The sequence below is a fragment of the Homalodisca vitripennis genome, chromosome 2 (genome assembly GCF_021130785.1).
Source record: "Homalodisca vitripennis isolate AUS2020 chromosome 2, UT_GWSS_2.1, whole genome shotgun sequence".
Lineage (NCBI taxonomy): Eukaryota > Metazoa > Arthropoda > Insecta > Hemiptera > Cicadellidae > Homalodisca > Homalodisca vitripennis.
Window position 1 is genome coordinate 26,479,677 of NC_060208.1, and position 12,252 is coordinate 26,491,928.

The 12,252-nt window shown below is 36.1% G+C and overlaps 1 protein-coding gene across 1 annotated transcript in view; it reads left to right on the forward strand.

The window, feature by feature from the left end:
• The window catches only part of LOC124353715, a 251,610-nt gene that overhangs the window by 161,831 nt on the left and 77,527 nt on the right, over window positions 1–12,252 (forward strand). Inside the window, exon 4 of the mRNA XM_046803685.1 lies at window positions 11,371–11,451. Coding sequence (XP_046659641.1) covers window positions 11,395–11,451 — 57 coding nt within the window. The 5' untranslated portion in view covers window positions 11,371–11,394. The remainder of the gene's footprint in view (window positions 1–11,370; window positions 11,452–12,252) is intronic.

The window sequence follows — 12,252 nt, forward strand, 5'->3', positions numbered from 1 at the left end:
GAGTATCGTAGGACCCGACAGAATGTAACGAGTGTTACCAACCTACCCAACAATAAATTTTAAATTGTCAAATGACGTTACTTAGTTTCTTTACATATTTATCAAATCTATTATTTTTTCCATTATAGCTACCCACAAGACCAATGTAAAAATGTTCTCTAACGCTCAACCATGTTGATTTTTCCTTGTAAATTGTAGAAAAGTAGCTTCATGCAAAATTTAAAATCTAGAGGTCTGTTCGTTTTTGAGATATCGTACGGAAAGACATACAGAAATGAAACCAGCTACTCGAGTGATATGCTTCGCTAACGCTCAGCCAATTATAAAATTACTGTTCATATTCAGGTAAGGTTTGGTACTTACAATTATAAAAATATTGAGTACTATATAATTAGAGTATTTGATAGTTACATAATTACCATATATAAGTTATTTATCCATTCTCTGATTCTTTTGTTGCCATTATAGCTACCCACAAAGCAATAAAAATTGTTCTCTAACGCTCAACCAAATTCCATGTATATTTATTCCATGGAATTATAGAAAAGTAGCTTCATGCAAAATTTAAAGTCTGGAGGTCTGTTCGTTTTCGTACAATATATCGTACGGAAAGACGTACAGAAATGAAACCAGCTACTCGAGTGATATGTTTCGCTAACGCTCAGCCAACTATATGATTAGTGTTCGTATTTAGGTTAAGTTTGATACTTATAATTATTAAAATACTGAATACTAAATAATCATAGTATATATAATAGTTACATAATATCCATATATCGCATAGTATCGATAAAATAACCGAAGTATCGATAATGAAACTAACAAACTGGAGTTGGCCGGAAGGAATGTAGATGGGCAGAGACGCCCACGCCCTCTAACGGCTCCTGAGTCGCTCTAGGACTTCACCCGCTAAAAATATCGCATGGTAATCTGTTCTTGCAGACAACCACAACCGGTTGTGGCGTTCCTCCTACGGAAGAAGAAGGACGACTAGTTTATTGGATGGCGGAGAGGGAACTTCAGATCAACTCATTTGGTTACAAATCTGAATTGGTGATTCTTCTCATCTTTACCACAAGAAGTGTAGACTTATTTTAACGATTGCCTGTAAATTCAACTGATCTCACGTTTTGTCGAAATTTTGTTTGCTTCAAAACTGACGTAATCTGATCTTGGAGGAATTCAAAGTAGTTTAAGTATCAAAAAAGATTCATGGTTGCAACAGTTAGAGTATCCAAAGAAGGAAATGTGAGAAGATAACTACAGACCTTTTTTTGAAGTTCGTTTTTGAAGATGAAAGGATTGTGAAGGAAACGGCTTTTTCCGGGCACTTACCATCGTACAGTGATACAAAAATTGATTCAAAAACACTACGTTTCGAGATGTGCAATCTTATCTCTTTTTCAGGTAAATAACTAACCTAACACATAATTAAGTCGTAGGTGATTGGTCGCCGAATGCAGACCTGTATTCTGTAGTTTATTTTTAATAATTAGTGTTGTGTTTATTTTTTTTATTAAGTATATGTTTTAGGGTTAGTGAAGTTGACACACAACATGGTGGTTGTGATTCCTGACTTACACGTGTCACAACGCTCTGGTATGACTTTTAACCTAGTTTGTAATTATGGTTAGTTATTTACCAGCAGAAGAGATCAGATTGCAGGTCTCGAAACGTAGTGTTACTAATTTTTTTTTTTTTGCCTGAACGATGGCAAATGTCTGGAAAATCCTGTTTCCTTCACAAATTTTACTTGTGTGTTTATTTAAGTCCAAGTTACATCCAGGAGAGGTAATGGTGAAACAGATGAAATGAGGAATTCTAAGCTAGCATTTTATAATATGAAAAACTTGTAAAAACATGGAATCCTAAGAGTATTAATCACTTCATGGCAACAGTTCTCACAATTACATCTCTTCTTTTTTTTAAATTTTACTTGTAAGAACGGTTGATCCCATCGTTCTCATATTTTTAACACCACCTTAAGCCCAGTTGCATTCAAATCTCACGCTGAAGACAAGGTCAAGATCACCTATTGACCTTCAATCAGCTGATCTAACCTTGCTCGTGTGATTGGTCCTGCTTGCCATAGACGTGTCCGGAACCGTGACCTGGTGGCCATCATGGTACTGCCGCGCCCTTTCAGTCAACCTTGAACTGAGCACCAATGAAACGCCAGGAAGAAGCATTATTGGCTTCTTTAACTGACAAAAAAGATTCAAAACGCATTCTGAAGTTTATTTTTTATTTTTTTACGACCCAATATTATATTAATAATTTGCTTCATTCCTTAACATTAAGCGTTGTTTTTAATCGAACCCCCTTCTTTAATTCCCATATTAGCTCTTTTGCGGAGATTTAATCTAAAATTGTTTATTTAAAACTGTTTGCTGCTATAAAATACTTACCGTATGAATGTGCAAATCTTTACAACGATGCAAAATTCTTTGGTCTCTAGTTTAAGCTTATCAAATTTTCAATAGTTTTAATTCTTCATAAGATTGAATGTTTATAAAGTTTTCTAATAATTTATAGATATTAAAATTGTTTAATCCTTTATGTTCGATTGATGTCCCAAAGGTAATATGTATTGTCCCAGTTATCTTTCAAACAACTTTCATGTCTGAAATAAGTGAAGGAAGTACAAGGAGAGGTAGATCCTTATTATCTATCCAACTACCTTTAGTAAGTCGTTTTCAGTTTTTGCCTGTTGATTGTGGAATGCTTTGCCTGTAAACATCAGAGCCATCGATAAGCGCGCTCGCTTTTGGGCGGAGGTCAGGGCCTTGATGCTGGGGGCTCAGGGGGTATAGCGATTGGCGACTTTGGGGTACGGTACACAGGGCAAAGGAATGCAAGTTGAATGAATGCGAGTGTGTCTTGTTATAGTAGTGTAAATATGTATAAAGTTACATTAATTATTGATGCTTGTTTTTAAGCTAAGTTTAATTTAATATATATTTTAAATAAATGGATTTATTTTGAGTTAAAAATGTGTACGATGTGTGTGTGTGTGTGTGTGTGTGTGTGTGTGTGTGTTTGATTCTCTATGAGGTTACGTGGTAGACAGGACTTTATAGTCCTAACTTCGCGTCTAATAAAGACATTTATCATTTTAATTTTTTTTCAATAATAAAATTTAATGAGATAAATTTAAGGTTAGCCAGATAAAATCTAGGTTACTTACTCTATTCCTTGGAGTAATCCTTTGACAAAAATTGCCAAGGGGATAAACTGTAGTGTCTAGATGGTTTCGAGAACTCCACATCAACCGAGAGTATCCACCGGTTTAGTCCACAATTTCGGCTGGACCTGGGATTTCTCTGATGGATAGCAGAAAGCGGCTCAGCGGCGGCGGTGAAGAAGTCAAGGTCTGTGACCTGCAGGCTGTAGCGCCGTAGCCAGGACTACGACTAGTCTCACTTTCAGCATGTCGGGACCTGTCTGGACCGGCTGATGTATGTGTCACGATTGGCGGCTCAAGTGTCTTCCTCTTCTTCTTCTTCTCTCCTCATATGTGTTTTCTCATCGTTTCGTCAATAAGCATGGACTTCCTCTCGGTACCAAAGGTATCGTTTGGAATTACCTTACATACTTAGCGAGGTAATTCAAGGTTGAACAGTTTTAAAAGGTAAACCGTCTCTTTTTTAATTTGTCTGATAGAAAACGTAGAAACGAGTGGGTAAAGACTTGCACATTCCGTGCAATTTGTTAGATTAAATTCTCTTCGGCTTTAAAGCTATCGCATTTTCTAAAAAAAAAATATATATATAAAACTATGTCGTGTCACTGTATTTATTAGCCAAGTAGAGTGGCTACAAATAAATATGGACAGACTCTACACGTAACTTTGCAATTATTTAGTTTTCAGATATGACCATGTCTGCCTGTGCTTTGGCTTACATCCTTAGAAAATATATAGCCAATAGAAAATGTCTACTTTTTAGATCTTCAAATTATGTAAGAAGGTGATCGAATACGAAATCGTCCCTACTCGTCTAACCGATTTTATTTTATCAAATACAATATATACAATGTACAACATAAACTAGGTCTCGTATTATGTTAATGGTTTATTATAGAAATTAACAATTTTATCAACATGGTGAGCTACTTCATTTGATGAGTTTCTTGAGGAAGACTTTCCACTTTGTATAGTAGGTATAGTATGATATTATTTTGAATGTCTTAATAATACAAGGATTATACTATAAAAACAATAAGATTCGGTAAATTCTGCCACAGAAATACACTAAATACCATCATACACTTTTGTTAGTAGGCTACAAAAAATGTGTATTACAGTGGATTTTCTTATACAAATAAGATTTTCTATACGCCTTTACGATCTTGGTATGAAATTAAAAATAACAGGGAAAACTCACTTTGTCATGCGTTATATTTAGCTTTTACTTACTCATTTACAGGAAAGTTTACTTCTAGCTGGCTTATACGTTTCAGTTCAACCTGTAATGGGTGGAGCAAAAACCGACGTACCACTTTCATCTTGACAACCCCATGGATGTCCAAGAGTGGCAGATTACTAACAGCTAACTTCGAGATATTGCGGTGAAAGGGTTGATTAATAGGTCTGGGGAGGATGAGTGGATTTAGCTCCCTTAGTGTTAAAAGCTGTTGCTAGTCTAAGCATGAGGGAGTGCTTTCCCTACCCACTTGGACTGGAGGAGGCTGGAACAAAGGTAGCCTGCTCTTCTTCCAATGTTCGAAGGTTGACATATAAAGCCCACTATCCCTCTCATACGATTTCGAGAGGAGGTGGATCCTACCACCAACCTTACCCATCCTGAAAATCATATCAATCGGAAGCAAGCGTAAAGGTCCTTTTATGCTTGAGTGCAATGATAAGTTTCCTCAGCTTCTTCACCTAATTGAAAAAAACCTACTTAGATTCTGCGTTTTATTTCTTGTGAATCGCACTTAATGCATACAAGTACAATAAGTCTTTGGAATCTAACAACCATATACCTAAGTTACTGCCACTTATAATTGTTACTTGTTACTACCTCTGGGAAATTCAAATCTGATGCCATATAGCTTTGTTCTCATATGTTCCAAGAATAATTTGACCTTCAGAAAAGTTAGAAAGTCACCAACAGTGAAAACTTTTAAGTGATTTAGTCAAATATTTTTTAATTGAATCATTCAAAGCTGATTTAGCTGCCCAAGTGCGTTTATATCATTTTGTATATGAGCTGATATACATCTATTTAAGTAAGCCATTTCGGTGTATTTCTGTAGATACTGTTTATGTTTCAACGCATTGACGATAATTCTAAAGTATGCCTATCGTAGAAATAAGCGCCTATTACAAATGACATACGTGCGATGGAACGTTCATTCCAGTTGTACTCCCTCATTAGAGAACACCATAACGGTTGTCCCTCAGGTTCCTAGAAGGTAGTTGTAGACAGTAAACAGGTCCTGGCATTCAAAAAACAAATAAAAGAATGTTACGAGGATATGATCCTCGTGCAGGATAAGGAGAATAAGGATAAACTAACGTTGTAAATCAAGCGATTATGTGATTTACTGGCTACAGGTGACTGTTGTCACAAGGTGATAAGGGGTGAGTGTTGGTTTTGGGCAACCCTCTGAGATAAAGTCTTTATCATTTTGGACGGCTCGGTTGTTCTCTGTTTACTCTTGTGGGACATGTAAAGCGTTTGCCGCCCGACACGTGCATGTGTGGGACTGGAATTCGTGGTCTGTTTGTGGCAAAACTAATAAATCAGCCCATTTCTTTTAGCTCCTTGAATTCTATTTCACAAGTATAAAAAAATATAGTATAGATCATAAATCCATAGCTTTGCTGTAAGTTTCGAATGATTTTAGAAATATTTTCCAACAAGTTGATCAACGGAAAAGACATTTTTTATTCTTCCACAATGTTAATTTATTTCAATCTTCAAGACATTGATGAAGACTTTTCAAGACACCTTGTACGTAGGCCTAGTGGCTCTTTGTTAATGAAAAAAACGACATAATGAGTAATGCAATATTATAATTTCAATATATTTATTTAATATTTGGGAAGTTTTTCTTTTGTTTTCATGATAAAATTCTTTTATAAGTGTGTTACTGTTTAAGTATATTTCAATTTTTTTTTAAATTTAAATAGCCCCTCCACACAGGCTTGGCCTTGTAAGTTCACCGTTATTTTCTCTTCAAGCTTTTTATGTGTTTTATATCATTCTAATATTAGTATATTCGGCTGCATTGTACTGGTCAGACTTGGCATTTAGGTTAAGTTAAGTTTGTACTATTTGAATTTTTATGTACTTTTGTAATGCTTGGTTGACAAAATAAATATATTATTATTAATTGAAAAGCGCTATGTTCAGAAGAGTCCTTTGTTTGAATTTTATTTTTGACGATGGAAGGATTGCGAAGGAAACAGGATTTTTCCGGACATTTGCCATCGTTCAGTGAAACAATGAATCGGTAACACTACGTTTCGAGATCTGCAATTTGATCTCTTCTTCAGGGAAATAAATAACCTAATACATAATTACAAACTAGGTTAAAATAAACAAATCATACCAGAGTGTTGTGACACGCCTAAATCAGGAATCACAACCACTATGTTGTGTGTCAACTTCACTAACTCTAAAACAAAACTATACACAACACTAATCATTAAAACTGAACTAAAGAATATATGTGACAATACGTCTGCATTCGTCTACCAATCACCTACGACTAACCAGAGGCTAATAGCAAAGATTAATTTCATTTTTTTTCAATTGTGTATTCAATTAATAGACACCAGTGCTTCGAATGGTGAAGGTTGGTCGTGGGAGGGATAAAAATTTTAAGAATCATGGCATTTGAATCATCACGTCAGAAGATCCTAATGTGAAGATCTCGAAACGTAGTGGTACTGATTTATTGTTTCACTGAACGATGACAAATTTCCGGAAAAAATCCTGTTTCCTTCAAAAGAGTCTTTACGCGCTCAAGACAATGGAGAGTGGACGGGTCGTTACGTAGAACTGTATGCACCAGCTCTCTACAGTCGCTACCAGCGGACATTGCCCCGAACTCCGTGAGGCTGATAGGAATCTGTCCATGAAACAAACCGTTGTCTGAGATCCCCGGTGGGAAGATCTGGTCATCGCTTGTGAGTGCTAACAGAAGAAGAAAGCAGGGAGAGGTGGTAAGTGGTGGCCGGTACAGCATGGCTGCAGTGTGGTTAGCACGGGTGTGATAACAGCCAGTGACATTGGTGATAAGGTACAGAGTGGGTGCACGTAATGCTTCTGAACTGCAAGCATTGCCTGCAATGTCCATTTCATCAACAATTTTAGGCCATCTCATTCGATTCCATGGTGTGACAACAGAAGAAATATTTCATCTGTAAATGTGTAGTGGTGTTTCTAGGCCTAGTGGTTTGGTAAAATTCGTTAGTGAGCAAAACTGACCTAAGGTATACTGGTTTGTGCTCACAAATTCATAATATACCTTCTATGGACTGTCGTTAGATACTTAAGTTTCAAAGTAATACACGTGTGGTACCGTGAGTAAAGACCCTGTATTATCGTAACTGACTATACGTTTGTTACTATGGTAACTGAAAGGGTAGAAACTTGAGGTTGGAGCTTGAATGGACTAAAAGGTTTTTTCTTTGATGAATTCAATCTTTGTCAATTATGTATTCAATTTATAGACACCAGTGCTTCAAATGGCAAAGGATGGTCATGGGAGGGATAGATATTTTGAGAATCATGGCATTTGAATCATCACATGAAGTGTTCCTAATGAGTAGTCTAGAAACCGAGAGCGAATTTGCATGGTATAAATACATAACCTGGTTTTTTGATCGTCGAACCATCAGATAGTAGTTTTGGTAGAGGTTTACACTGGAGAATATAAAAAGGGTTAAAAATAAAAACTATATTTTTTTCTCAGGTCGTATGTTTTTAAGCGATAACCTTAAACCAACTGTGAAACACGTAAATAGAAGTAAATCGGCGTAAGCTGACCCTATGTAGATCCTTAAAGTCCTGACATTAAGTCTTTTTGTGAACGATGATATAACATTTTATTATACATATTTGTATGAACAAACATTCAACGGTTCAATGGTTCATTGAACATTCATTTCATTTTTGTTGTATTGAACGGTTGGTTTCAGTGCATCAAGCTAGGACAAATATAGTCTAAGAACAACTATCGTTTTATATTTTTAACTCTGTTTATACCATTTTACTTTTAACTGTACCAAATTAGCACGGCTGTCTTTGTCTGATTTTTATTCTTATGAAAAATTCCTGAATTCGATTTCAAGAAAACCTAGATTTTGTGCTTATACAGTGCAATTTGGTTCTGGGCTCCTGGACTATGTAGTCTTTTCACTTTATCATAGTGTCAACAGTTCAGAGATTCACTAGGCATTTGAGAAATGGTTGAACAATCTATTTATAATGCAGGCAAGTGCTATCATCTTCCATAATTTCTTATTGAAGACGTTCTTCTTAACCCTCACACAAATTACTTTCAACTTCTGCTTTTCTCTCCTATTCAGGTAATCCTTTAAATAAGACAAGCCAGCAAGACAGCTTGTAGTCCATGCCAAGACTGATTTGTGAAAAAATTTCCCTCAGTTCTGAACAGAAGCAAGATTTTTTAAAGGGATTGATGAAAAAGAATTACCTTAGGGTGCCCTTCATGAAAGAGGAGTTATAAATCACTTTCAAAACTAAAAGTTTATCTTTGCTAGAAAGTTTATGGAAACAATTCAGATTATTAACAGAGAAATAACTCTCAGATTCCGAAAAAGACTCCGAATCATAAAATACTTGGGCTTTAATTTTTGGAGTGATATGGGGTTCGATGGCCACCTGGATAACATTTGCAATGAGGCAAACAAGATGCTCGGCTTCATATCCAGATTCTCCAAAGGCCTCAACAGACCAACTCTCCTACATTATCTTTACTGTTGTCTGGTTAGACAACTTGTAGAGCCAGCCCTGTGTGGTCCCCTCATAGGTGCCAAGACTGGTTTGGTGGTCCTACAGAGGTGCTTTATTCGTTTGGTTGGAATAAGAATTGGCTACTATCTGGAGGTTCCAGTAAAGAAACTATGTGAAGAACTAAATCCAGCTTTCGCATTGTAGCGTGGTGTGGCAGACGTATTCATGCTACGGAAGATTGCAATTCTCATGTTCAGAGCAGAATGTTTGGTTTAGATTAACTTTAAAATTCCTATAAAGTCCAGATCTTGTGAGATTTTTAGCCGCAAATACCACACTACTAACTTTGATTTCAATGACACTCTAGCTAGATTTATCTGGAATCGATTGGCTTCGGAGTGTGGCTTCTTTTATGATCTCCTCCAACAAACAAAAGGGCCTCATGTGTTCTTGCATTGAGCGTCCAACGTCTCTATGACATACTTCCTATTAGCTACACTGTAAATCATCTACATTCATTTCTAAATTTATACATGTTTAAATTGTAATTACATTTATTACTTACTGTATTGGTTATTGTTGTGTTTTGGATTGATATGTCATCAGCGTTTCACATTTTTGTATCGGTTATACTATTGTAGCTTAATATATTATTACACCAGTATTATTTACACATTGCTATTGTCACCACTACTATCTATGTAATATCATGCAATTAGCTTAAGCGACCACCATCATCATTGTTGATGTTGTACAGTGTTTATTTTTGTTAGTACTCGTAGTATGTGATTTCGTAATGTTAGGTTAAAGTAAAGTAAATTAAAGATGTCTTATTTTACCAGGTGAAGTTAGGGCTAAAAAGCCCTCTCTAACACTTAACCTGGGGCTTAAAGGTGACTTCCGCACCACCGGCAATGGGCAGGCGGGCTGCTTGCAAGGACAGAATCGCTTAGCGGTCACCCATTCAAAGCAGCAGCCACGCTCAACGTTGCTTGATCTGATTATCTTGCGATAACGTTGTAGGTTCATTTATTTTATTATTATGCTGTTTACTCTTTAAACTTGTGTATATTTTGCTATTGTGCTGATTGTAAATTGGCTGCTGGATGTTAACAAGCAAATAAATAAAGCAGACCGCACCAAAATAGTCCAATTACATTTAGGCGGTGTTGCCGTATCGCTGCTGAGCATCAGCTGTTCCCGTTATGACGTCATTTATTTATTCGTTATTCGTGTTTCGTATGTCTATTTGATTTACGCGTTGTCTTAAAAACAGATGAAAGAAATCAAATGTACGTATATTTTTTTATGGTAACATCTAATATAGTCGTTTATTGCAACACCCTTTGAAACGGATCAGTAATTTTTAATACACGTAAAACTTGCAATAGTATTGGGGGTATAAAAAGGAGATCGAAACGCAACATCCATCATCGGACTACTTTGGTGCAGGTTGCTATAGTAGAGAAAATAATATCATGCCACGTTTACAAGAACACCTTTTTATCTACAGGAAATATTTGTAGTTAAGTAAACGTTAGCAAATCATTCACCTTGTTACCGCGAGCAGTGAAGCGTGTCAGATCCTCGCTGTACCAACACGATACCTCCAGACAACCGAGGCCGTGGACACGCAGGCGGCAACCGAGGTCGGGCCTCGGCCGCTAATGAATTCCTAGTTAGTTCATTACTCCTACTTGCCATGATAATGACCCGACATTCCTTCGTCTGTCTGCTCTTCCGGGTCCAACCTCTCAGACTTCCAACTGCAGTCGGTGACAACGACCTGCAATGATCTTTTCCAAAATTTGTCAAAATTCTTTTTAAGGAGCCCAATCCTTACCAAACCCATTTGCAAATTGTTATTAACCTCCCCAGGAATCGAACCCGCGACATCTTATTAAGAGAATCACAGTCTTCCACTGCGGTGAAGGTTCAATTATTTTATTTGATAAAGAAAGGTAAACTGTGAATCATTAGGATGAAAATTTCAATTTGTCAATAACATTGAATCAGTGGAGCTTGGAAGACGTGTCTTGGAAAGCTGCATTATTTTATAGTGGTTGACCACACCCGTAGTTTGATAAGCCATGAACAGCTAAGCACAGTTGAATCCAGACTGAACTTGCTATTATTTTTTAATTTTATGTTCTTGTTTACATGTATTTAGAGAATTAAGAATTAAATGTTTTTCTAAAACGAACCAGAGGGTACCAAATAATCTATGAGCACTCAATAAAACACTAAATAATCTGTTTATAATAAATTTAGAATTTTGAGTATTTTAAATTGTTGTTTTTCTAATTTGGTTTTCTGTGAAACCATTGTGGAAACGATTGTGTGTGGAATTCGAAATCCTCCATGAAGTGTGGAAACCAAACTTTAGGCTTCCAACAGTAGTTACTGGCAAGTTCTAACATGTTGTCTTCTCTTGCAGAATGTGATGGCCTAGGATGGAGTCATGCGACGACAACCCGCCTCACCGTACGAGAGTCCGCCATCTAACTTCTACGTCAAGGTCAGTAGTCTATTATCACTCACTTTTGTTGTCAAATTTAATGTCCGCTGTACATAAAATTCCTACCGTGCCCAGAAATCATGTTTTGTTAAATAAATTTTCATGTATGTAGTTTTATAACTCTTATAAAAGTAGCACTTGGCCTTTTTGGTGATGAAGATAACTTATGACCTAAAAACTTGACCTTGGCCATTTTAAAAGGTTTTATACTATTCAAGAATGTGAATTTCAATAGAGCAATAAGTGATAAGAGAATTATAGAACCAAGTTGGTCATGTTCCAAATTAACTTGGGAGGCAGACAATCTTGAAAACTAATGACTTCTAAAGTTTTTAAATTTCAAGATCTTAGTTGCTTAGTACTTTTTTCCTTATTCCCTTGAAATTTTTATCCTTTCCAAGGGAGCCTTACATTCCTCAAATTCTCTTCTTTACTCCCTAAATTCCAACAAAAAATGTTAACATGAAATAAACTTCAGTGCAAGAACAAAACTGGTTAGACATTAGGGAAATTTATAGCTTAAAGAAGAACGGATGTATTTATAAACCTAATGAGTCATCATCTCAAATAGCTCGAGGAAGGTTGACCTTAATTGATCTACCAAAAACCAGTTGTTGAATTTAGACTTGTAATTGGTTTGTGACTGTGATACATTTTTCAGTTAGCCTGTTAGTAACTGTTCTAAAATTGAAAATAATCTCAAATAGAAGTTATCAATAAGTTATTTGATTTATCTTGCGTTTGAAAACTTTCATTTGAACATTTTAAGTTCAAACAAGTTTTTCTGGAAAGCTTTTTTTA